The 26,022-nt window shown below is 51.0% G+C and overlaps 4 protein-coding genes across 5 annotated transcripts; 3 read left to right on the forward strand and 1 right to left on the reverse strand.

Annotated features, from left to right (window-relative positions):
* Positions 1 to 129: 129 nt before the first annotated feature.
* LOC142882406 (uncharacterized) lies at positions 130 to 1,328 on the forward strand (the record flags this gene model as incomplete). The annotated part of the gene is made up of 2 exons (XM_076017138.1): positions 130 to 371; positions 536 to 1,328. Coding segments are annotated over 2 exons (926 nt in total), but the record flags the coding sequence as incomplete, so codon positions are not given.
* A 2,233-nt stretch (positions 1,329 to 3,561) lies between these two features.
* sf3b4 (splicing factor 3b, subunit 4) lies at positions 3,562 to 7,398 on the forward strand. Its single transcript, XM_076017142.1, has 6 exons — positions 3,562 to 3,681; positions 4,424 to 4,552; positions 4,673 to 5,215; positions 5,339 to 5,494; positions 5,962 to 6,123; positions 7,069 to 7,398. The coding sequence occupies exons 1-6, from the start codon at positions 3,648 to 3,650 to the stop codon at positions 7,221 to 7,223; spliced, it is 1,179 nt and encodes a 392-aa protein (XP_075873257.1). The 5' UTR covers positions 3,562 to 3,647; the 3' UTR covers positions 7,224 to 7,398.
* Positions 7,399 to 8,019: 621 nt separating this feature from the next.
* LOC142882408 (synaptic vesicle glycoprotein 2A-like) lies at positions 8,020 to 20,809 on the forward strand. Its single transcript, XM_076017140.1, has 13 exons — positions 8,020 to 8,344; positions 13,024 to 13,749; positions 14,831 to 15,011; positions 15,755 to 15,906; positions 16,491 to 16,624; positions 16,738 to 16,827; positions 17,247 to 17,354; positions 18,230 to 18,318; positions 18,955 to 19,119; positions 19,212 to 19,345; positions 19,813 to 20,019; positions 20,113 to 20,272; positions 20,530 to 20,809. The coding sequence occupies exons 2-13, from the start codon at positions 13,143 to 13,145 to the stop codon at positions 20,711 to 20,713; spliced, it is 2,211 nt and encodes a 736-aa protein (XP_075873255.1). The 5' UTR covers positions 8,020 to 8,344; positions 13,024 to 13,142; the 3' UTR covers positions 20,714 to 20,809.
* A 3,274-nt stretch (positions 20,810 to 24,083) lies between these two features.
* LOC142882415 (cathepsin S-like) lies at positions 24,084 to 25,947 on the reverse strand. 2 transcript variants are annotated; one of them, XM_076017150.1, is made up of 7 exons: positions 25,686 to 25,947; positions 25,468 to 25,590; positions 25,234 to 25,386; positions 24,792 to 25,016; positions 24,517 to 24,682; positions 24,335 to 24,426; positions 24,084 to 24,252 (listed from the first exon to the last, which is right to left on the reverse strand). In XM_076017150.1, the coding sequence occupies exons 1-7, from the start codon at positions 25,803 to 25,805 to the stop codon at positions 24,142 to 24,144; spliced, it is 990 nt and encodes a 329-aa protein (XP_075873265.1). In that variant the 5' UTR covers positions 25,806 to 25,947; the 3' UTR covers positions 24,084 to 24,141. The 2 variants fall into 2 exon arrangements, with proteins under 2 accessions (XP_075873265.1, XP_075873264.1); XM_076017149.1 differs by having other exon boundaries at positions 24,324 to 24,426; positions 25,686 to 25,945.
* Between the last annotated feature and the right edge of the window lie 75 nt (positions 25,948 to 26,022).

Consider the following 26,022-nt stretch of genomic DNA (forward strand, 5'->3'; position numbering starts at 1 on the left):
ATTGCCTTTAATGAAGCTCCATGCACTATAATCCCCCCCCCCCCTGTCTGTTTTCCCAACCCGTGTGCACCAAGAAGGGAAGGTGGGGCTCTCTCGCTCACCAAATCACCCAATCACTATCTCTTGCAGGAAGTGCTGGCTCACTATTCCCACCGGGCCCTGGACGACGACATGCGCACCCAGATGGCGGCGGACTGGGTGAACCGGGAGCAGAGCGTGGGCGGCACCGTGGGCCAGGAGCTGGCCATGACGGAGCGAGAGCTGGAGGACGCCCGGCTGGCCGGCAGGGAGCTGCGCTTCTACAAGGAGAAGAAAGACATCCTGATGCTGGCCGTGGGCCAACTCAACGCCGCCAACGCCGCCACCCTGCCGTCGCACTAGAGTGAGAGAGAGTGAGAGAGAGTGGGAGAGAGTGGGAGAGTGAGAGAGAGTGAGAGAGAATGAGAGAGAGAGTGAGAGAGTGGGAGAGAGTGGGAGAGAGTGAGAGAGTGGGAGAGTGAGAGAGAGTGAGAGAGAATGAGAGAGAGAGTGAGAGAGTGGGAGAGAGTGGGAGAGCGTGCGCTCGCCCTCCTTCCGGGTAACCAAGCCTGAAAACAAGCGGAGTGGGCAACTGTGTTTTTCTATCTTCCATCTATTGTTTCTCTCTCTCTCTCTCTCTCTCTCCCTCTCTCTCTCTCTCTCTCTCCCTCCCCCCCTCTCTCCCTCTCTCTCTCTCTCTCTCTCTCTCTCCCTCTCTCTCTCTCCCTCTCTCTCCCTCTCTCGCTCTCTCTCTCCCTCTCTCTCTCTCCCTCTCTCTCCCTCCCCCCTCTCTCCCTCTCTCTCTCTCTCTCTCTCTCTCTCCCTCTCTCTCCCTCTCTCTCTCTCCCTCTCTCTCCCTCTCTCGCTCTCTCTCTCCCTCTCTCTCTCTCTCTCTCTCTCTCTCTCCCTCTCTCTCCCTCTCTCGCTCTCTCTCTCTCTCTCTCTCTCTCCCTCTCTCTCTCTCCCTCTCTCTCCCTCTCTCGCTCTCTCTCTCTCCCTCTCTCTCTCTCTCTCTCTCCCTCCCTCTCCCTCTCTCTCTCTCTCTCTCTCTCTCTCTCTCTCTCTCTCTCTCTCCCCCTCTCTCCCTCTCTCTCTCTCTCGGGCAGCAGGTAATCAGCCGACACCTCTCTGTGCCTCACCACTGCATTCTAGCAGTGAGTCGCTAAGAAAAGCCTGCGAATGCTCCTGGCACACCAGCTGACTGAGCTTTTTAAAAATGATTTCAGAAACAGAAACCTGCCTTTCGCCAGTGAATGTAAGGGGACATTAATGCGTCTGACCCATCAAAACCAAAAACACCACTCTGGTTTCCTGCAGTGTGTTCACCGAGAGGGGGGAGGGGGGGTAAAAGATTCCTGGCTCTTAATTCTTGATCTTAATGAAGCAGCAACACGCTGTTGCTTCCTGACTGTGTTTCTGAGAGTATCTTTCAAATATCTTACTGATGTGTGTGAACTGCCCACGTTGACGGGTCACGACCTGAGAGGACTGATGGCTCCAGCATCAGCGCAGGGGTATTAAAACTAATAATAATAATAATCTCATCACTAGCTAACTGCCACGCCACGTTTTCTGGAGTTGTCTTTCGACCCTTTCAGTGTTCATTATAGGTCATGTGACCGGGAACACAGTAGGACATTAGCTGAATGTATATCCACCAGGGTGCTACCGACTGAAGGGGGCGCTATGCGACGCCGCGCAGTCTGGGGATTGCTTACGTCGACTTGCTTTTGTGTTTTTTTTCCCCCCCCGATACGCAGCTCGTGTTCGTCACAGGGAAAATGTGAAGGCCGTAAACAAGAAAAAGCCGAAGGTGGGAGTTGGTGCCTGGCGTTGAGTCACTGCAGTCCAGACTGTGGTTTGTGTTGTTTGACATTTAGGAAGCAGCGCTGGCTCGCCCCGATGGAAGCGGCACTTAAATGTTGTGATGAAGGACCTAACGTTGCTCGTGCTGTCAATGTGAAACTCTGATTTGAAGGAGAGGTGGAAGAGATGAAAGGTTAAAGCAGGCTCCTGCCTCCGTGCTAATTTATTACCAGCAACAACAAAGTGAGAGGCAGACTCTGAATAAAGCCTGGCGCTCATTACTGCGTTGCTGGCGTCGTTGTGCCTTTGGTAACATCAAATTGTTTGATATGTAAAAAAACAAAACGACAACAGAAAATGACAAATTTTAAATGAATCTATTACGTCTTAAAAATATTTTCTAATTTAATGTAGACTTTATGGGTCATGTTGTGGAATTGTGAAATGATCCCATGACTTTCAGTGCCCTGAAGAAAGGCTTTTGGAAAACATGCTAATTCCCTGTCTGGTGAACGGTCCAATCAGAAGCTCAGCCCTGCTGTTCTGGATCCCGGCCTTGTTGTTTATCTCAGGATAAAGACAGGAAAGCAACACAATTCACTGCGTCACTGCCAGTTCTGCCCTGGATGAAACTATTTTTAGACGAAGGGCCTGTAAAATCCTGCAGCTAAGAGAACTATCTACTGCCCAGAGGCTTGAAGTGCCAGAATCACTCCGGTCCAAACACAAGTGGCACCGGGCTTTTTATCTGACTTGCCACCAGAGAGGAAATGTGTTCTTTTCCAAAGATGCCTGACTATCCTAGAAGTGTGTCACATGGCGAAGATGAAGACCTCATTAAATTGATGTTTTACTTTGAAACAGGATTTACACTTTGCTTGGTACTGAGCTTGCAGAACCTGCGTGGGGTCCAAGTAGGAAATGTTTTTGTTGGCGCAGAGCCTCTCTTCCTTCAGTGCATTGGATTTTGTTTGAGTGTGCGTCAAACCCATAAATGCTTTGACCTCATTCTTCTGCAGCTCAAAAGTTTTGGGTTTCTGTCTTGTTGTTGTTGTTTTCTTTTTGTGATGTATTGTTGGACCCACTTTGAAGCGATCTGATTACCAGTGCACTCGGCAAAGTAGAAATGTAATCGAAGTTTTAAGATCTGTTAATGAACTGAACTGGTTTCAGCAATGAGACTGTCACATTAAAAGCATCTGTTCTATTTTCAAAATGTTACAAGCCATGAATGTCGGATTTGTTCTGACAGATGTTCTTTCTTTGTCAATCAAAAGCATTTTGTTACTACGCATTTTGTCGGCAGAACTTTATTATTTTATTCTCTGCATTTTGATGCATGTTGTTACTTTTTTATGTTTCTTATTCGATACAATATACAGTATTATTTTATGAAAGTGTTTCTCAAGGCCTCAATTGTATGTATTTTCTATGAACATTTTGTAATCTTGGTTTGTACTCTTACTAGATTTATACGAGGTAATGAAATAAAACGGAAAACGTTTTCTGTGTCGTGTTCTTTCTGTCACATTGGACAGGCCTGGGGGAAAAGTTCGTTCAAAAGTTCGGTCTTTACCTAAAACGGTCCGTCTATCTTTGTCTGAATATGTTTTCAACTAAAATGGTTTTAGTTTACAAAATGTATTTGTACTCTTAATCCACAATTCAATAAGTTTCATTGGTGAAGGGGAAAAACGAGTTTTGTCGCTTTGTATATACAAGCAATCCTCTCTTTTATTTTCTCAGTTCCATGTATTACTTCCGGTGCTAGAAACCAGGAAGAGGCGGGGCTTCATTTGAAGGACCCAAGCCCTGTGTTCAACATGGCCGCGGGCCCAATTTCTGAAAGAAACCAAGGTAAATTCATCGTTTTCCTCACGATTAATATTATTTTTCCGTCTGTGGTGAGTGGGTCTGAAAGTGGCTCCGTAAGAGCTCATATTTTGTTAACCTGAGCCACACTTCCGGCTTGCTTCTCGACAACCGGCACATCACATGGGAAGTGTTCATTTGTCAGCTCTGCGCGCCGGTCTTCAATTGTAAAAGTTCTGCCCACCGTTCTGCTTCCCCCAAACATTAGACGTTACATCGGCTCATCGGGTTTTTTTTTTTGTGGTGGGATTAAAAAAAAATTTTAAAACCCTTTTTTTGCGGCTGCGGCCGTTTTGAGCGGGCTAACAGTGGAGGCTCAGCAGGCTAACGTTAGCCTTGCGTGCTAGCATGGTGCAGTTTTTGTGACTTCGTGAGCATCGAATGAATCCTCATCAAATCCTTTTCAAAGTATTATTTCTGTGGCAGTGTAGGATAGTCAGCCTTTATGATGCGGACGACCACGCGATGAATGTACGTGGATTGTGTATTATTTGAACGAGTTGAGTTGTTGAGAAGAGTGCTGTCCCAAGTGTTCGTGTGTTCTTCGTCACATTAAGCTTTGTGTGTTTGTGTTTGGGGACGAGGAGGTGAAATGCTCTCCTGCCAGCTGAGCAGGTGTCTGATTGCCTGGCAGCTGCAGAATAAATGAGTTTTCAGTTCAACTTTAGCACAATAAACAGAGTCACATTGAGCTCGGGCCTGCGTTTAAATCACCTTTTCCTTTCAGATGCCACTGTTTATGTTGGTGGCTTGGATGAGAAAGTATCAGAGCCACTATTATGGGAGCTCTTCTTGCAGGCCGGCCCTGTGGTCAACACACACATGCCAAAAGACAGGGTGACGGGCCAACATCAAGGTAAGCGTCTGCTGCTAACCTGCAACAAAGTCAATGTCCACGTTTTCCCAGAGTCCTTTGACGGATGCAGGGATGGAATCACGTGTTTGCATGAGTAACGGTCATGCACCTTCCTCTCAGGATACGGCTTCGTGGAGTTCCTCAGTGAAGAGGATGCAGATTATGCCATAAAAATCATGAATATGATCAAGCTTTACGGCAAGCCGATTCGAGTGAACAAAGCGTCTGCGCACAACAAGAATCTGGACGTGGGCGCAAACATCTTCATCGGCAACCTGGACCCCGAGATCGACGAGAAGCTCCTCTACGACACCTTCAGTGCCTTTGGCGTCATCCTCCAGACGCCAAAGATCATGCGAGACCCGGACACGGGAAACTCCAAGGGCTACGCCTTCATCAACTTCGCCAGCTTTGACGCGTCGGACGCCGCCATCGAGGCCATGAACGGCCAGTACCTCTGCAACCGGCCCATCACGGTGTCCTACGCCTTCAAGAAGGACTCCAAGGGCGAGCGGCACGGCTCGGCCGCCGAGCGACTCCTGGCGGCGCAGAACCCTCTGTCCCAGGCAGACCGGCCTCACCAGCTGTTTGCAGACGCTCCGCCCCCACCCAGCGCCCCCACGCCGGTCCTCACTGCGATGGGCACAGCGATGCCCATGCCAGGTAGGGCAGAAACAGTGACCAGCTGAAGTTCCTTTCATCAGTGGGCGTAATGGAGCTTGTTGTGGCATTATGATCCAACAGAATGTCACCTCACTGAAAACAATGCAATGTTTCTGTGCTCAGGCATGCCTCCTCCAGGGTTCCCTCCCGTTCCTCCTCCCGGGTCCATGCCTCCAGCAATGCCCCCCTCCATGGCCATGCACGGACAGGGCCCACAGGGCGGCGGTGGTGCACCTCCACCTGGGCCACCACCGTTCCCGCCTGCAGGGATGCATCCAGGTACGATAGAGTTTCCACACAGACTTGAAATGCAGTGAAAGGTCTCTCAGCTTGCTCGGGTTCAAACCGTAGCGTCACCATTTCATCCACATCCACTCTTGATGCATTGTCCAATGTGATCCAGATCACACATTGCATTCATTTTCACTCTGGACTTCAGTGGAGCGGCGTCTTGCCATTAAGTATTACTCATAATAATGATGCATCAGGCTGTGTAGCCTTCAGTCTCTTGCTAGCATGCTGGACGTTAGCTTCCTGCTGATGCCGATGCTGCCTGGGGCCTTTTGCATGTTTAGAATGGGATGAACACAAGGTGGCGTTAGAGGGGTGAAGTACCGCCTGCACGGACCTCCCTCGTTGACAGGATAGCGCATGTTGGAAAACATTGACGGACAGTTGAGCATTGAATGGGACCTTCAGTTGACCACAGCAGGTTTCTCAGTTGTGTGACTGTTGATGGTGTGCAGGGATGCCTCAGATGCCCATGCCGCCTCCTGCTCCTCCTGGCATGGTGCCTCCGCCCCCTGCTCCACCGGGATCCAATCAAGCACGAGCGCCTCCGCCCCCTGGCATGCCTCCACCCCCGCCAATGGGCATGCCACCCAGAGCACCGTATGGACCTCCCATGGGTGAGATTTTCAGTCTTTTACCCCCCTCCCCCCCTCCCCCCTACCTTGAAAGCCACATTATTCTGGGGAAAATGCCCGAGGGCTATAAAATAGTTTATTACGCAAAAAACCCATTCGCCGTTTGGACCCTCCTGCAGTCTGCACTGCACGTCTGTGCTTTGCAGAGAAATGGATGGAGTCGGTGATCGGCTCTATCGCCATGACAACCGTGACTAATGGACTCCCGCAGACAGGCGCCTTTTCTCAGAAGAAAACTTTTTTTTAAACAAAACTCCAGCGAATAGGGTTGAGACTCAGGAGGGGAAGAAATCTGCACCGGGCTGGGATTCCTGGGTCAGGGTCAGGGTCAAGGGTCAGGGTCAAGGGTCAGGGTCAGGGTTAGGGTCAACGTGGGGGGGGGTCGCTGTAACTCTTTGCCACACGCTGATCCAGAGGGCGGCCCAAAGTGCCTAACGTGTTCAGTATGCTGCCCTCTGGAGGCTGGATCACTGAGTGATACCAGCTCACACATTCATAGTTTCAGTGGAGGCGATGGAGAGAAGGAGAGAGAGAAGGAGAGAAGGAGAGATGGAGAGAAGGAAAGAAGGAGAGATGGAGAGAAGGAAAGAAGGAAAGATGGAAAGAAGGAGAGATGGAGAGAAGGAGAGAAAGAGAGATGGAGAGAAAGAGAGATGGAGAGAAGGAGAGATGGAGAGAAGGAGAGATGGAGAGAAGGAAAGAAGGAGAGGAGAGAAGGAGAGATGGAGAGAAGGAAAGAAGGAGAGATGGAAAGAAGGAGAGAAGGAGAGATGGAAAGAAGGAGAGATGGAGAGATGGAGAGAAGGAGAGTGTGGGAATAAACAAAGAAGCCTTGAAGAGTCTGACCTGGGAATCCATGCTGTAGCTTTGTCTCGTCGCCATCGCGGGGTCTCTGTGTCTTGGTCTTAGCTCCGCCTCTTCCTCCAGGCATGAGAGGACCCCCTCCTCCACCGATGCCTCCACCTGGCTACGGCGCCCCCCCTCGCCCTCCTCCGTTCGGCTTCCAGAGAGGACCCATGATGCCCCCCAGGCCCCCGGCGGCCCCGCCCCGGATCCCAATGAGGGCCCCACTGCCGCCCTGATGGCTCCCAGGCGGCCCCCCCCCCGAGCGACTCTTTCCACCCGAGGACCTCTTCAGTTTGTGATAGCGACAATAAGTCAAGCTTTTCTCTTTGTTTTCTTTTTTAATGTTTCTTTCCCCCCTCTGTTGCCGTTGTACAGTTGACCATCATTCTCAAATAAAACTTTTAGTACAAACTTTGTCTTGTAGACCACACATGGTCTCTAATCTGTGAGGAATCGTCAAGCATCACGACGAGCTCGGTTCCCCAGTGGCCTGATCGAACACTCAATGGGAAGCGGATCAAGCTGAGGCCTCAGCGGTGCGGCTCAACCGGCGGCGCTGGGATCGATCCAGAGCTGAACCGGTCCAGGACTGGACATCAGAGTGATGAACCAGTGTGGCTGAATGCTGTCAATGCACCTGCACACAAACAGCCCGCGTACACACCGGGCTCAACCGTTTTCTTCTCTGAATGGTGATGACGTCACGCTGTCTGTGGGCGTAACCTCACGTTTCTTCGCGGCAGGTCTTGATGCTGCAGAATGGATCGAGACTGTGGCAAGTAGTTGGCATGGCAACAGGAGTCAGGTGCTCCTGCACGTGTTTGTGGCTCGTGAGCGAATTTGTCACAAGCGCTGCCGTCAATGACCAAATTTTAAAACGCGTTTTTTTTTTTCTTTCTTTCTTGCGGGGAACGGGGGCGTGGTTTAACGCGCCGCGCGGTCTGTCATTTCCCCACTTTTGATTTTTATCACGCGCCACTACGCTCGCTTGCATGTTTGCATTTTAAGCACAACATATTTTTTTCCACCGCCTCGTGCCAAAGTGCGGCAGAACGCGCCGCGGATTTGCGTGTAGACGTGCGCCAAACCGCATCCGGCCAGGAAGGCGTTAATGTGCGCTCGTGAGGGTTTCGCGTGGGGGAGGGGACCCCTTGCGCATCATCTAGGAGTGTGTGCGTGCGTGCGTGCGTGCGTGGACGGCGTGGGCTTCTCTCCTCCGAAGCGAAGCGCGCAGCAGCAGCAGCATCACTCGGATCGCGGCAGCAGCCCCGTGCGCATCATCATCCTCATTCTCCTCCTCATCCTCCCCATCACACATCCTCCGGCGCGAGGAGGGACCGCGGCGCAGGAAAGAAAGGTGAGCCAGACTCCACGCGACAATGATTGGGGATCAATCGGCCCGGATGGCGTCTTTATTTATTCAAATGTGAAAATGTCTTTTAGCCTCGTTGACAGTCGGAGGACCGGGGGGGGGGGCGATGGGCGGTGCTGCAACCGCTTGCTTCTAACAGCGGCCATCGATTCTTGGCGTGGGGGAGGAATCGGGGCCTGTAATGTGTTGGGAATTCGTGACAGGAGCCCGCCCCCCCCCCCACACACACCCCCACTCTTCCTGTTCATCAAGGAGGCAGACGAGCAGCTGCTGTTTGTTGCAGATTTGTGTTGTAATCTGGCGGAATTAGAGGGGTTGTGTAAATTGGCTGGTTAGCCGCCCCCCCCCCCCCCCCTCTCTCTCTCTCTCTCTCTCTCTCTCTCTCTCTCTCTCTCTCTCTGAGCATGAATGGAGGCGGAACGGCTGCGTTAGTGGAGGCTTATTTGCTATGATTTGCTATGATTCATTTAGATGATTTTCCCCCTCTGGTGCACGAGGCAAACAAAAGCAACCCGCAGTCGTCAAACAAACGCAGCCTTGAGACGAAGTGCATTGTGGGAGATGTTGAGTTGCGTGGTGGAGGATGTGATGAGTCCTGGTCGGTAGCACATTTCCGTGTCTTCCTCTGCCGTCGACGCCGTCCGTCCTCAGGTGCACACATTATTCATCACGACATCTCATGGCTGCTCACCATCTCCCCGTGCGTGCGATGTGATGGCTCTCTGGCCTGCTCTCTGGACCCCCCCCCCCTCCCCCCTGTGGGGACTGCTGAAATGATGCCGATTGATTTCTGAACGGAGAGGGGGAAATAAAGACCTTCAAAAAAGAAAAAGAAAAAACGCAGGGAGGGGGGGGGGGCAGGCAGCTTCAGCCGGAGAGGAAATAATACTGCCCATCCTCCAGCACCACAGCCAGCAACACTGCTGCCTGGAGCTGCAGGGCTCCTGTTTTCAAATGCTTTCAGATATGGACTATCTATCCATCCATCTATATCTATCCATCTATCCATGTATCTATCCATCTATATCTATCCATCTATCCATCCATCTATCCATCTATCTATCCATCCATCTATCCATCTATCTATCCATGTATCTATCCATCTATCCATCCATCTATATCTATCCATCTATCCATCTATATCTATCCATCCATCTATCTATCTATCCATCCATCTATCCATCTATCTATCCATGTATCTATCCATCTATCCATCCATCTATATCTATCCATCTATCCATCTATATCTATCCATCCATCTATCTATCTATCCATCCATCTATCTATCTATCCATCTATCTATCCATCTATCTGTCTGTCTATCTATCTATCTATCCATCTATCCATGTATCTATATCTATCCATCTATCCATCTATCTGTCTGTCTATCTATCTATCTATCCATCTATCCATGTATCTATATCTATCCATCTATCCATCTATATCTATCCATCATCTATCTATCCATCTATATCTATCCATCTATCTATCCATCTATATCTATCCATCTATCTATCCATCTATATCTATCTATCCATATCTATCCATGTATCTATCCATCTATATCTATCCATGTATCTATCCATCTATCTATCTATCCATCCATCTATCTGTCCATCGATATCTATCTATCTATCCATGTATCTATCCATCTATATCTATCCATCTATCCATCCATCTATCTATCTATCCATCTATCTATCTATCTATCTGTCTATCCATCTATCTATCTATCTATCTATCTATCTATCTATCTGTCCATCTATCTATCTATCTATCTGTCTGTCCATCTGTCCATCTATATGTCCGTCTGTCTGTCTATCTGAAGCCAATCTTGGTGATAATTGGAATTTTTCCAGACTGAACAGCCGATTTGATTCCATTTGCGCTGCAACTATGCAAACATTTTCTGTTCTTGAGCTCTGCTCCACATTTGTTTGCATGTCCTGGTGCTGCTCGGTTGGCTCTGGGTTAGTGGACACGTCCTGACGTTTGTCAGGTGTAAAACCAGCAGGTTGGTGGCACAGAGAGAAAGTGCTGAGCGACTGCAGCACTCATACCATGCTCTCCACCCCGTGCCTCTGCCACAGCAGCAGTGCCCATTGTGATGTCACCAAGGGCACCGATGCCTCACTAGAAAACTGTTTTCTGGGGCGGTGACAATGCATTCAGACTGTAAGGCCGCCCTGTTTTTCTTCCACGTACAACAGTTAGCAGGCAGCTAAAAGCCAGCGTTTTAGCAGGAGGCCGTAAACAGAGGGCTAAATTCTGCAAATCTTTTTTTTTTTTTTCTTTTTTTTTGTTTCTCCTGGGTGAAAGTGAAATGTGAAGATGGTTTTAACACGGCCCTTCAAATCAATCTTTCTTTTGCTGGCACTGAGCCCCAGTGTGACGTCTCCTCCTCCTCTGCCTTCCCTCGAGCTCGTCACTCCACTCTCCAGGTTTCCTCTCCCTTTGTTTCCTCTAAGTCTCCTGCCTCTTGCCACCATCCCACTGCCCATTCTGGCCCGGTTCCCTGTCATCACCACCACCTCATCACCACCACCTCATCACCACCACCTCGGCCTGGCGGCCTGGCGGCCTGGCAGCCTGGCTGTGGTTACGGAAACATGACAATTCCCCTGCGCCTGCTAGCTGCAGCGCTACACGAGCTGTCTGGCTAACGGCGGCTACGCAGAGCAAGCGGTTTGCAACGATGCAGAGAATATGACATGATTCCCAGACAGCAGTCCATTGAAAAGCAGCTGCTCTACTGTTCATATTTTCCCCTCCGACTATTTGCATGTTCTTTCCTAACAGCAGGTCGTTGCTAACAGCAAGTCGTTGCTAACAGCAGGTCGTTGCTAACAGCAAGTCGTTGCTAACAGCAGGTCGTTGCTAATTCGAGCAAACATTTGTACGTCCGACGGCATCTCTGTTGTCTTGTTTCCTGTCAACCGTATTATCTTACCCAGACTTGTGTGTGTGTGTGTGTGTGTGTGTGCGTAAGTGTGTGTAGGTTTTTAAAAGGGGGCGGGGCCAAGATATAATTAGGGTACTGTCCTGCAGTTTAGCCTGGCTTGACCGGCCCAGCGTGCTTCCTTTGATCGCTGCCAGTTAATCTGCTCCCTGTGCAGACGGTCAAGACGATGACTGCGATGACTGCGATGACTGCGATGATGATGATGATGATGATGATGATGACGTGTGGCCTCGTGGCTGCAGCTGATGTTGAGAAAAGAATGCAGTGTTTTATTCAGGACGCAGGAGCAGCCATTCACTTCACCTCAGGACCATTTTTCTTTTACCATTTACCAATGTTTTGTGATGTAATCAGCAGAAATTTAAATTCATATATTTTGTTTGTGCCAGGCACATATTTATTTTCCCTCACCCAAAAAGCAGCTGCTGCTTTATTACATTTTTAAATTTTGTTTTCGATGATATTTCAAATGAAATGCAATGCAATGCAATGCAATGAGCGTGTCAAGGCAACCTCGAGTGTTGTGAAAGCGGCTGTCACCCGACGCTCTGGAAGCCTCTGCTGACCTGTCTGTTGCAGTGGCGCTGCTCTCTCACGCTCTGTGAGCCAATCCAAGTGACGTCTGACGTCACTGCACGGCGCTCTGAGGCGCAGCGTGTGTGTGTGTGTGTGTGTGTGTGTGTGTGTGTGTGTGGCGCAGAAGACGTACGGACGTGTGTGTCACCAGCGCGCTGCACAAGCTACTGAATTATGAATGCGAGGCCGCCCAGCCTCCATAATGACGCTGCAGCACACGTTCTTCTTCTCATTTCAAGGTTCAGTCGTTCCCGGGCTCAGGCTCTTCAAGCCGCTCATGCTTTCACATTATGGCTTCACTTGGTCATTTATTCCTCTGAGTCCTGCGAGAAAGCTCAAGCGCTGCGCTCAAATAAGTCAAACGCTGAGAATTTGGTCAATTTTTAAAAGAAAAAAAAAAAATCCAACATCAGCATAGTGCGTCAGTACGAGGCAAGCAACTCAACAGTTAAGCAAGCGTCCGGGGTGGGCGTGGCCGACCGCCGCTGTGCCGCTCTTGGTTTCACCTGGTGGCTCTTCTCCGTGAAGCTGAGCTGAGGAGAAGCATTAGGAGCTCCATGATCGGCCCAGCCCCTCTGTGACTCAGCAGACTGAGCCTGGCCACACAGGCAACAGGTGTAGGCTGGAAACGCAGCAGTCAGGTGGACAGATGTGTTTGCCCCCGCTCGCTCCAGACTGTCGTCCTGGTCTGTCTTTGCCAGTTTAAGCCGACACTTCAGTCATTCTGCGCCTCCCTCTGTGTCTGCGTCCGGCCTCTGTGGTCGTTTTGCAGCCTTTTCTTCCACCATGTTGCATGTCTGAGGCTCCATGACGTCGTCTGGAAGGCTTTCCTGTTTGTCTTTATGGTCCTCTGGGGCCTCTGGGACGGCGTTAAGCTGCTTCCACTCCGCTGCCCTTCTGCTCCTCTTTGTTTGCCTTCAATTTCTTTTGAAACTTCCATGAGGAATAGACTCGTTCATGCCATTGAATGAACTTATGCGCAAAAAAGTATCAATTAATTGTGAGGGACATCTGAGAGAGCCTTGGTTGTCCTCAGCCGCCCGTGGCTGGACTGCTGGAACCCTGATGGCTCCTTCCGCTCTGCTTTTGTGTGATGGTGCACCTCATCTTTGACTTTTCCCCACAGACGCCAGACCGGCCTGTTGTTGCTCAAGTGTGCTGAAACTGAAGCCCCATCCAGCTGCGGTGCCCAGCGACCACTTCTGCAACCTTTACCCTCCCCCCCAAAAATAACACCTCTCAAACATGGAGGACAATTACCAAAACCGGACTGCATTCATTAAAGGTGCCAAAGACATTGCCAAGGAAGTCAAGCGGCAGGCGTCCAAGAAGGTGGGCCGCACGGCGGACCGCGTGTCCGACGAGTACAGCAAGCGCTCCTACAGCCGCTTCGAAGAGGACGAGGACGACTACCCCGCTCAGGGCGGCCAGGACGGCGGCTACTACCGCGGGGACAGCCAGGCGGCCAACGACGACGAGGGCGGCCACAGCGACTCCACCGAGGGCCACGACGAGGATGACGAAATCTACGAGGGCGAGTACCAGGGCATCCCCCGGGCCGAGTCCGGCAAGGGCAGCCTGGCCGGAGGGCCCGGGTCGGTGACGGCCGGCGCCCAGCAGTTCCGGGACGTCGGGGCGTCGGAGGCGGAGAGGAGGAAGGACCAGGAGGAGCTGGCCCAGCAGTACGAGACCATCCTGCAGGAGTGCGGCCACGGAAAATTCCAGTGGACCCTCTACTTTGTGCTGGGCCTGGCGCTCATGGCGGACGGCGTGGAGATCTTCGTGGTCGGGTTTGTCCTGCCCAGTGCGGAAAAGGACATGTGCCTGTCTGAACCCAACAAAAGCATGCTAGGTGTGTAAACCTCGTTTGTTTTCCTTTAAACACACTTTGCACAGGAAAGACGACAGAGTCTCGCTTGTCCACCACGCGCTCAGTACAACATAAACACGGCAGTGGAGAATGTGCCACTGCTGTAGGCCGGCGTGTTGAGGGTTCAACACTGACCACGTGGTCCTGTGTCTAAACCTGCATTCTATCCTTTCACCAGCAGGAGCCACGTTCAGTGGTTGTAAAGAGACAAAGAGCACGACAGGTTGTCAGTGCAGACAGGAGGCCGCAGTTCACATCTTTACCAACAGGTTCAACCTTGGTTGATCTCAATCAGATTGGGCTTTTTCACCAATTGGATCTAATTCCCAGCTGAAATGGTTTAGTAGCCAAGTGGTGTCGGCTTACCAGCGCAGGTGGGCGGGTGGCTGCGTGGTACCACCCACACAGCCAAATATGGAATCACCCGGTTTAAGAACAGACAGGAAAACTCAAGTCAGTAGACTGCAGGGTCAAAGGTCAGGGAGACGTCACGCTGGCCGTCTTCATGTCCCTTCAATGGGCTTTAAAGTGTCACCATCTTGGCTCGACTGCGTTCTTCAGGGTGATGTGAGGTGATTGTGTTGCCTCGGTGGCCCACTGAGGTCTACGTCCTCCACGTTACCACAAAATCAAAGCAAAGGAACTTCAGCGGCCGACTGCATCCCTGACTTCCTGCACAGTTACTGATTGTCTGTCCCAGGCCTTATGTAACAGCGTCCCCTGTGCAAAAAGCCTCCTCACTGTCCAAAAAGCCATTAGAACCCTCGCTGGGCACCAGTGTGTGTTCCCTGACGGTGGCGGTTCTCCTGCCAGCGACGCTCAGCAGAGCAGCAATGTGTATAAATACACCAAAGTCAATGTGTTTCACTTCCAGGGACTGTGTGTGAAAACTTGTGTGAGTGTAATCACCTCGCAAGAGTTTCTTTTTGCGCTCGTTGGAACAAACCTCACCAGTTCTCTGTGTGTTCTCATGTTACACATTGCAACAGAACCTGTTTGAAATGTGAAGGTCTTTTATTTTGTTGACATTCTAAACTTGTAATTCCTTCTGCTCTCTCCGCAGGTCTGATTGTATATTTCGGGATGATGGTCGGGGCCTTCCTCTGGGGGGCGCTGGCCGACCGGATAGGCCGCCGGCAGTCGCTGCTCATCTCCCTGTCCATCAACAGTGTCTTCTCCTTCTTCTCCTCCTTCGTGCAGGGATACAGCACCTTCCTGCTGTGCAGACTCCTCTCAGGCGTCGGGTAGGTTTCCCCTCAGGTCGGTCAGTCTGGCTGCAAGTTTCACATTCAAGAGTGGTTTTCAAGTCAAGCGCCACGGGAGAACTGGTTTCTGCTTTTTTTTTTAACCTGCACTAACAAATCAAGCAGAGAGATTTGTCCTGAATACAGCAGCATGTTGTCAACAAAATAAGATGTTCTGGAATATTTCAACTTTAATCCGGCTAATTAGCAGCCAGGAACGTGGGACACTCCCAGTTTTCAATTCAACACTTCATTTATGTTCATTTATCTGATACAATAAATACATTTCTTCAAGTTTTCCATTTTAATTTAAAGAAGTGAGTATTTCAAGATGAATCAGGGATATAAATCAAAATAGAAAAAGACTTGTATGTGATAATGATAGAAAGAAAACAAAAGTGGGCTGTTCCAGCAGGTAAGTGAGGTCGTAAATTGGAATCCTGGAACCCATTTGTGGTTAAAAGCACAGTTCCTCCTCGGCACCGCAGCGACAGTGTAAAGAATGCAAAGCTGTATTGAGCAAAGGAAATAAGCGCAGCAGTATATTGAAGGTCAGAGGGGGGCGCTGGTGAAGCAGCTTTCACTGCTTCACCGTTTGTCACGTCTGCACCGGACTCCCTCCGTGTTGGTGGAGGCTGTGTGTGTGTGTGTGTGTGTGTGTGTGTGTGTGTGTGTGTGTGTGGGGGGGGGTCCTCCCGCCTCCTGTTTCCACCGTGAGCTCAGCGGCTCTCTGCTCTGTCCAGGATCGGTGGCTCCATCCCCATCGTCTTCTCCTACTACTCGGAGTTCCTGGCCCAGGAGAAGCGCGGCGAACACCTGAGCTGGCTCTGCATGTTCTGGATGATCGGGGGAATTTACGCCTCTGCCATGGCCTGGGCCATAATTCCACACTACGGTGAGCCATCTACAGTCTGCTGACATTGTGCTGTGAGCGTTTGGCCACCTAGCTGATTTTTTTGGTATTGCACTCATTGTCCACATGACACACGATCACTTGATTGGATCAGATCGACTGAAACCCTGGAGGAGGACGTGGAAGAAGGGACTCGTTGCCAAACTGATGTAGAACTGAATGCAGGCGTGACAGTGGCCCAGGACAAGAACTGCCTGAAGCAACAGAGAAGAGTGCAACATTGCCTCGGTCTTCAGCGTGCATGGAGACATTGGCCTGTTGTTGCAATGTTTTAGAGTCCATCAAATATCTAAAGACACAAATGTCTTTGGTAGCAAAGACCTTTTCCTGTTGGTTGGAAACATCTGTAACATCTGAGGCGAGCGTCTTCCCTCAAAGCTCCAGGGAATAAAAACACACGAGTCCTGCTTCTCTGGAAGTCAGAGCGTGGGTCTTTGTCCTCTCACAGAAAGCAGACTGGACTTTATTAGGGCGCCATGTCCCAGTCTGACTGTGCTCCATCACAGTCTGACCTGCGCCTGTCGGCCTTGCCGCACTTTCGAGCTGTGTTTGTGTGTCTCTCGCAGGCTGGAGCTTCCAGATGGGCTCGGCGTACCAGTTTCACAGCTGGCGCGTCTTCGTCTTGGTGTGCGCCTTCCCCTGCGTGGCCGCCATCGCCGCCCTCAGTGCCATGCCAGAGAGTCCCCGCTTCTACCTGGAGGTCTGGAGCTGCTGCCCACCACGCCCAATAGATAAAGTCTTGGTGTGGAAAGTCTGAATTGCTTTGCACGCACAGCAGAAGAAGAAACACGGGGCTCCTTTTTGTCCCCACAGAACGGCAAGCATGACGAGGGCTGGATGATCCTGAAGCAGGTCCACGACACCAACATGCGGGCCAAGGGATACCCAGAGAGAGTGTTTTCCGTGAGTGACTCCAACTCCACCAGTTTTTAATTGTACAACGTGCTGTGCAGGAGCTCTGAAGAAAGACAGAATTGGCTTAGAAGGAGAAGCAGGAGAAGAAGGAGAAGAAGGAGAAGAAGGAGAGCCAAGTTGAAATGATGTGTAGTAAAAGCCGGTGTTCCAGTCGCAGCTGCAACTTTATCAGATTTCTGACTGGAACCTCTTTACCCATTTTATATTTATCCTGCTGCAGAAAAACAAAGCACGCAATTAGATTTGAATGTTCCATTTCTGACGTCTTCAGTGAATTCTGTCTTTCCTCAAACGACTGCTTTGGAAGAAAAGCTCCTTGTGAGTTTTATCACGTTCCAAGAAACCCTGTGGCCTCGGCGCCCGACCTGACATCTGGCTGAACCTGTCTGCTGTCTCTTTGCTCCAAGGTCACCACCATCAAGACGGTGAAGCAGATGGACGAGCTGGTGGACTCCGGCACCGACACTCCGGTCTGGCAGCGCTACCGGCTGAAGATCGTGAGCCTCTCCCAGCAGGTGAGCTCCGCCCCGGAGCAGCGGGAGCGCCGACTCGTCTACAGCGACTGTCTGCGGCCAAAAAGCCAAAGAAAAGAGAGAGAGCGAGCGGATGAGTGTAGCTGCGGACCACAGCGGTAACCATAGCAGCACCACGCAGAAACCCCCCAGAGAGGAGAGAAGTTGCAGTGAAGACTTGGGTTGGAGCGCCGCTGTTAGCGCTCCCTGGTGGGAGGGGCTGCAGCAGAGAGTGCAGAGGAAGGCGTGGGCAGCCAGCAAGAACACAGGTAGCTGAGAGCACTTTGACTTTGGCAGTTAGAAGTGAAAAGAAGAAGTCAGCGCTGCTCAGTGGGCTCCACGTCGTAGAACCGCTGTAGAACCAGCTGGAGAGCCGCGGCGCATGGCGTGTTGTCGCAGCGTCGGCCAGTTGAGGCGCCTGCACTTTGCCTGCAGCAGGAGTCGAGTCCTTCCCGAGTTCAGCCCAAAGGACGCGAGGACAACTCAGATTTGCCAACTTAAGCAACTTTTATTCCCTTCCAACTTTTCATTTGTGAGCGGTTGGTTTCATCTGTTGATTAGTTGCATAGTTCATCAGGCTGGAAACCTGTGAACACAAAGAAATCAAGTTAACATCTTAACTCAAATGTGATTGGTGAACTGAATTGCACCAACTTGATTAAATGATTACATGACTTGTATTAAATTGAATGTTAGCAGGGTTTAAATGTTTAACAGAACTTTAGAAGATAACAAAACTATCTCTGCTTAGGCTGTAATATAATCAGTCAACATCAATGTATCACCGACCATTGGCCTCTTTGGAACCAACCTTTGCCGGCCTCCTCGTGCTATTGACACCAGTCGCCCAGACAACCGGCCTGTTTCTCCCCCTGCAGATTCGGACCAACATCCTGGCCTGCTTCAAACCCGAGTACAAGCGGACGACCTTCATGCTGATGGCAGTTTGGTTCACCATGTCCTTCAGGTAAGCGTCCCACTGGCTCCGCCTGGTGGCCACTCGGGGACCATCCCCGGACTCACTGCTGCCGCTCTGACACCGGGCCCCAGAGGCGGTGCTCGGGTCTCTAGCGGCTCCGAGCCACTGCCTGGCTTGCCTGTCCGCAGGCTCCGCCCCCCATTTCATTTCAATTAAGTTGTTCACCCAGCGCATATACGCCCAAAAAGTTTTTGACTTGCGCATTAATGGGCCCCTAGAGCCTGCGCAGTGGTGTCACTTCACATCATCATCGGCCAATCAGAGCGATTCTGGAGAACGTCACCCGCAGACAGGTCAGGACGCAGCCAATCAGGACGAGCTGAGACGCAGCAGCACATACGAGGCGGTGACGTCACGCTGGGGTTCAACTCTTTGCTTGATCGTTACTTTGAAACGACTAAGAGAGCAGAAGTGAAGTCTAGGATAGAAAGATTTGCTGCAAATCGTTTCAGGTCTCAGTCGTCCTGCCGGCCGCTTCAGAGGCCTCTGTTTCTGTATCGCGGCCCCTGGGAAAAATGCTTCTTTTGCTGCAGTACCCCGAGTGGCCACTAGGGAACATGGGCTTGCCACCATATTGCCAGTCTGGTAATACTTCTAATACGCCCATGCGGTGGCCCTCTGCAGCTACTACGGCCTGACGGTGTGGTTCCCGGACATGATCAAGTACATCCAGAAGCAGGAGTACGAGTCGCGCACCAGGACCTTCACCGGGGAGCGGGTGGAGCACATCACCTTCAACTTCACCCTGGAGAACCAGGTGCACCGCCAGGGCCACTACTTCAACGACAAGTAAGACACCGGCGGCGTGCGACGATGAGGGAGCTCTTCTCCCAGCGGCCCGGCTAACTCCTCTCGTTGGCCCGAACCCTGACCCGAACCAGGTTCCTCAACCTGAAGATGAAGTCCATGGTGTTTGAGGACTCTGTCTTCGAGGAGTGCTACTTTGAGGACATCACCTCCACGCACACCTTCTTCAGGAACTGCTCCTTCGTGGCCAGCTTGTTCTACAACACAGGTGAGCAGAATCACTGACGGGGATGCAGGTACTTGTCAAAGTCTTCCCATCATCCTTTGCAACCCTTCTGCTGGATTACGATGGCAGCGGCAGTGAAGGCCACTGGCCCCTGGGATCAGTTGGAAGAGGTTTTAGAGTTCTGGTCTGATTCTGAAACGTCCTGTTTGACAACTTCCTTTTCTTGTGTCCCCTCATCCCTGACATTAACCCGCTGTTTGCGGCCGGCGTCTTTACTTTAGGCACCGCTCGGCTCTTTTCACAGTTTGGCTGCAGGTATTTTGGGGGTTCCTATGTTGTGTTGTTGGTAAGAATCACCTGACAGACGGCAGAAGGAGGGAGGAGGAAATCTTAACCCAGGGCAAAATCTATTGTAGAGCTAAATATGACAGATTTCTCAGCTGTTTCTAATCTCGAAACAGAACTCATGGATGCAACTCTGCACCTCTTGTGTCTTCCTCTTGCATCAGACTTGTTCAAATACAGGTTTGTCAACTGCAAGCTGATCAACAGCACCTTCCTCCACAACAAGGAGGGCTGCATACTGGACTTCAGCGACGACTTCAACAATGCCTACATGATCTACTTCGTCAACTTCCTCGGCACTTTGGCCGTGTTGCCCGGCAACATCGTGTCGGCTCTGCTCATGGACAAGATCGGCCGTCTGAGGATGCTGGGTAAGGAGGTCGGACGCGTGCACGTGGCTCACGAGTTGCTAGCTCGCCGCTGTCTTTTAACTCTGCACCCCCCCCCTCTTCCCCCCACTGCAGCGGGCTCCAGCGTCATTTCCTGCATCAGCTGCTTCTTCCTGATGTTTGGCAACAGCGAGTCGGGGATGATCGCCCTCTTGTGCCTGTTTGGAGGGATCAGCATCGCCTCGTGGAACGCCCTGGACGTGATCACAGTGGAGCTCTACCCCTCAGATAAAAGGTGACGGAGTCTGCAAAAAGAACAAACCGACCCTGAAATGTTTGTGCGTGGAGATTACTCAAAATCCACCTCCCTGACCTGTGGACTTCACAAACACGGGGAAGGTTCAACAAAACAGAATCTACTACAGGAGTCTTGTTGTTGAATCACAGACTTTCAAACAGACTTGTTTGTGTGAAATGTGCTCTGCCGTCCACATACATCTCATATATTGGAATATATTGGCGTTCTCTCTGTCGTCCCTGTCCCTTGTGCAGGTGCACGGCCTTCGGCTTCCTGAATGCACTCTGCAAGCTGGCGGCCGTCCTGGGCATCAGCATCTTCCAGTCGTTTGTGGGCATCACCAAGGCCGTGCCCATCCTGTTTGCCGCCGGCGCCCTGGCCGCAGGTAGTTTCCTCGCCACCAAGTTGCCCGAAACGCGAGGCCAAGTGCTGCAGTAAGACCGGTGACCAGCAGAGGGCAGCAGAGCACAACCAGAAGCGACGATAGCCCGACCGAAACCCGAGAACCTCAGCGCTGCCACCACCCTCCTCCTCCTCCACCTCCTCCTCCTCCACCTCCTCCTCCTCCTCCTCTTCCTCCTCCTCCACCTCACCCCCCCCCCCCACAATAAGCCCAGAATCCGTTGAAACTGAAGCGAGTCACTCACAGTGTTACAGCGCGCCGATGCTCACATGAAACCACGTTGCTGTAGCAACTGCACTGCATCGGAGGAGGGGATCAGCTGTTGCATGTTCAGAACGCATCGAATATTGTGTGAAAAGTGGGTGATGCAAAGCAAAGAAAGAAAGAAAGAAAGAAAGAAAGAAAGCAGCAACAAAGGGATGACATCTTGATTTAAAGGTTGCTTTCTTCTGACTTCTGGCTGACACATTTTTTTTTTTGTTGTTTATTTTTTTGGTCGACGCAGACATTTAGAGAAGCTGCTCATCGGGAAAGGTTTTGCTCTGCGTGTTTTGACTCCTCAGCTGTCGTTGCAGTGTTGTTGTTTCTACTCTGTGTGCAGTGATTCAGTGCTGGTTCTTTACTTTTGGTTTCTGGTACAGTTTTTGGTTGAAAATGTTCCCTCAGTGAGAGGCGGCCGCTGAGGCCTGACTCAGAGCTCCTCTGTGCTCAGAGAGCCACACCTTCCAGTGGGTCTAAGCCCAGGCAGATGTTTCCTCCTCACCCCTGCATGGAGCTCGGGTTCGCTCTCCTCCTCCACTGTACAGCCTCCAAGCACACAGCAGGGTGACAGCGTCTTTTCACGGGATTCTCTGCTTGCAAATGGGAGCCAGTGACTCAGTGTTCAGTGTCCTGCCTGCCTGCCTGTCTGTCTGTCTGTCTGCCTGTCTGTCTGTCTGTCTGTCTGTCTGTCTGGAGCTTTGATCAAAGCGCTAAATGTTGTTTTAGTGATGATATACGTACAAGTCTGTGGCGGGGGTGTGTGTGTGTGTGTGTGTGTGTGTGTGAAAGAGAGACTGGTTGCGCATTTATCCGATTCAACTCCATCCCTTCAGCCATACCACGGCAGCCACATAGACCATGTGACTCCTCCCCAAGCAGAATATTCAGTCATGCCGTAGCTCCGGTGCATCGACTGCCTGCACACACATATTAAACAATCCTACTCAGAGGCACAACTAGAGGACCAAAAGAACGGCCAGTTCAGAAATCCATCAGGCAGTTTGGCACAAACACTCACTTCACTCATTTCATTTCAAGGGCTTCAGTCTTTCTCCTGTTCTTTCTTTTAAAACCGAGTCTATCACAGCTGCAGAGCTCCGCCCTGGAGTCACCCAATCCCCACCCGGCTGTCGTCCCAAAGGTCCACAACATCCTTGTGTGCTGACAATCAGCAGCGGAGTCGGCAGACACTGCTGGCGACTCCACCGTCGCAGTTTGTCTCATGAAGCGTGTGTGTGTGTGTGTGCGTGTGTGTGTGTGTGTGTGTGTGTGTTCCCTGGCTCTAAATCGTCCCACATATTTTTCTACTCTCTTTTTCCTGTTCTGCTGCGGCCTCCTGCATCCCCGTGAGCGCCGCAACCTTCTGTTGGGGGGGTGGGGTGGGGTGGGGTGGGGGTGGGGTGGGGGGGATCAATATTTACACTACAGGAAGGGAAAAGAAAGCAACCCAATGCAGTATGTGCAGTACAGAACTTCCTGTTTAGCTTCTCCACACCCGGGTGCTCTTTCGCTGACCCCATTTGCACAGGCTTCAAAAAAAAAAACTGGAAATAAAAGATTCCAAAAGGTTCCGAGTCTGTGAGATCACACGTGAGCCGTTCTCTCCGCTGGCTAAAGGAAGAGGCGGGAAGAAAGAGACGGCTTGACTCCTCCTCCTCCCTCCCCATCCCTCTGTACTCCGCCCATTGTGACGCATGTTTGTATCGTATCGTCTGACTTCCTGGGCGTTCTGTTTCTTGTCCGACGCAGGAACTGCTGTTCTCATTGTCGTATGATGACATCGTTTTGTTGCTTGCAGTGATTGTTCTTAATCAAACAGTGGGATTTCTTTAAAACAAAGTATTGAGTGTGTGTGTGTGTTTCGGAAAGTCAGTTTGTGGTGACTGTGCTCCTCGTTGACCCTTGGACCCGGCGTCCCCCTCCTTTAATATTTATACAATATGCCTGAATTTCCGAGGAGGACGCCTGCGAGAGTGGGACTCGCCGTGCCGCAGGGGTGCAAGACTCAGCCGGAAGGAAAAAAACGTGTCTAGTGTGACCTGCAACCTGTCTGTGCGTCCCCAAAAAAAAAGAGGGAGGGAAGAATGAGCAATAACGCTGAGGCGTTCCCCAGGGGTTCTCTTTTTAAATTGGGAAGTAAAGGTGGGAAAACTGCTTCTGCCAAATTAAAGCCCCTGTTGAAAAAGAGTTTACTATTCAATGTTAACTATGAGTAGAATTTTATTCTATATAAATATATCTATATATATATATATATATATACACACATATATATATGAATATACATATCTGTGTATAAACTCTCGGCTTGCTGGATAAACTTTTATCTACGGCAGCCAAATCGCCAAAATAAAAGTGACCGCCGCTCTTCAGAGTTAAAGACGGAGGCATTTTTATGGCTTGGTGTCTGTTTCCTCGTGAGCACACACATCGACCCTGAATGGATCCTGACAGGAAACAATGAAACAAGAAGCAAGTGACCGACCCGTGCCAGGGAACGACCCCTGACCTGCAGGCATCCTTCCCTGCAGTCACACCGAAGGAAACTTCTGGATGCGTTTCTCTTTGGTTTGACTGTGACCAGTTCACTGAAAGGTTCCACTCTAAACGTGAGTTCAATTTAAAAGAGAAACGTATATATATTAAGAAAATAAAAATAAAAAATCAATGTAACGCGTGTGTAGAAACTGTAGATGTTTGTATGTGCAAGTTTGGAATTTGTGGAAGAAAAAGATCAAGGAAAACAAAGACAAAAAAAAAATGAATATGACACAAATCTATTGCGTGTTGTCTTTGTGTTTTGTAAATGAAGACTGAACATCTTGGTACATTCAGTATTTATTACTTCTGGATATTGAGAGTATTTTAGTGACGCTGAAAAAAAAAAAAGGTGCTGTATTTATTTTATGTGAGAGTTGTTCATTATGCTGGAATGTGCACTGTGGTGCCATTGGTTCAGATCAATGAGAAATCATAATGGAATTAAAATAAAACATGGAGAAATGAATTCAAATGTCATGCTTTGCATTCCAAAACAAAAGCACCCTGGAGTTCCACACGTGCATTGCAGCCCAGCCTGACTGAGTGGTTCCAGTTCTGGGCAGTTCAGTGAGTGGAAGGAAGTTGGGACGCTAGAAAGAAAACATGAATTCCAAAACATAACAACACTTTATTTGCAACAAAAATACAGTTGTTGTTGTTTTTAAACGCAGGTTACATGATGGGGAACACGGCATGGTGCGTGATGCCACAGTGGTTGTGTTTGTTGCGCGCCATCTTGATGTATCCTTTGTCCCCGAAGTGAACTCCCCAACTGCAACAGAAAGGCTACCATTAACACACACACACACCACACACACACACACAACACACACACACACACACCTGTTCTTCACCAGCCAGTAGTCTTGCCCCTCCTCTGTGCCGTAGCCCACCACCAGCACGGCATGGTTGACATGCGAGGTGCATTTGGCGTCCATGTACACACCTGCATACACCCAACCCGCCCCCCCGCGGTCAAGCCGAGCCTACACCAGATCAAGAATGCACAGTTGATAAAAAAAAAAAAAAAGCCCACCGTGTTTGTAGAAGGCAAACTTGTGGTGCTTGCTGTCGATGGCAACAGCGATGGGGCCAACGTTGGCCACGGCGGCCTTCAGCAGGTCCTCGTCCCCCGCCAGCAAGGACCTGTAGGAGGTGCAGTTCGCCGCCCGAGACTTGTTGCTGTACCTGCATGGGCCGGACTGAGAAGAGAAGTGGCAAAGGTGTGGGACTCAGGGGTTTGACCTCGGAGGGAAAGGTCAGCAGGGTCAGCAGCAGCGGCAGCAGCAGCAGCGGCAGCAGCAGCTCTACCTCGGCTGTGTAGGGGTAGGCGGCGTCGGCGTCGATGCCTCCGTTCAGCATGACGTACTGGAAGGCCGCGCTCATGGAGCCGCCGTCGCAGCCGTGGTTCCCCAACATTGTGGAGCAGTCCAGCAGATTCTGCGGACTGAGGGGCACCAGGACGCCTGTGGTCTTCTTGAGTTGCCCCTCCAGTGCTCCCACGGCACTGAAGGCCCAGCAGGCGCCGCAGGAACCCTGCGAGAGAAGAGGCACCATTGCGCAGCTGCCAGCAAACGGTAAAGAGCATTTAGTGGCTTTTCATACTGCCATCGACTTCAAGTCACTTCCAATGAAAGTAGGAGGCGACTGCCGACGGCTGCTCTTTACCACAGAAGAAAAGAAATCCAAGAGGCACCACCACTCACCTGAGGCCGGAGATTCACTCCGCTGCGTCGCGGTCGTCGGAGCTCACCTGTGATTTGACCTCCGACACCATCCCGAAGTCTCTCCAGTCCAGAGAAGCCTGCAGAGGTTTGGCCACCCAGGTGGAGGTGTTGATGGGACTCCTGTGCTGGTCAGAGGGCACGAAGGTGCCCATCAGCGTGTCCCTCAGCTCGTCAGCGGTCTACAGGTGAGGAGAGACAGACTGCACCGATGGGTCCCTGGACACTGGAGGTGGCCTAAAACACCAGCGCCCCGTCCTTACCATGTCCCCCAGGTGGTTCATGGCCAAGCTGTAGGAGTGCAAACCCAACGAGCGCTCCAGGTTGTGGACGTTGATCATTTCCAGGTTATCCTGCCATATCCGCCTGCGACCCAAGTCCTCAATCTGAGAATGGCATCAACGTCGTTCCACATGACACAGGATCTCCGGGCCACCCAACAGGTACGGCAAGTTGCAGCATTGAAAGGCACAACTTGTACCTCGTCAGAGTAGACTCTGCTGTGAAGCTTCTTCCAGAGGAGCCAGTGCTGGTCCAGGCCGGAGTCAATGAAGGCTGTGGCCAATCCCCACAGGGCGGTGAGAAGCACACTCCCAAACATGTCTCTGCGCTGGAGGAATCTACCCGGGAATGTGGGTGAACCAACCGATAGCTCCGTTTAACACTGTGTAGAAGAAGCTGCCGCAGCTGACTGTGACACTCTGGCAGCTGACGCTCATCAGCGTTCACGAGGCCACTGGCCAAAGGTGCTCATGAGGAGGGCGTTTACATCTCTAATAGGCCGCAGGAGCAACAACGGTGTTGGACAAAGGATCAGG

Source organism: Nelusetta ayraudi, unplaced genomic scaffold, assembly GCF_046127955.1.
Source record: "Nelusetta ayraudi isolate G7.1 ecotype Tasmania unplaced genomic scaffold, CSIRO-AGI_Nayr_v1 ptg000262l, whole genome shotgun sequence".
In the NCBI taxonomy this organism is placed as follows: Eukaryota; Metazoa; Chordata; class Actinopteri; order Tetraodontiformes; family Monacanthidae; genus Nelusetta; species Nelusetta ayraudi.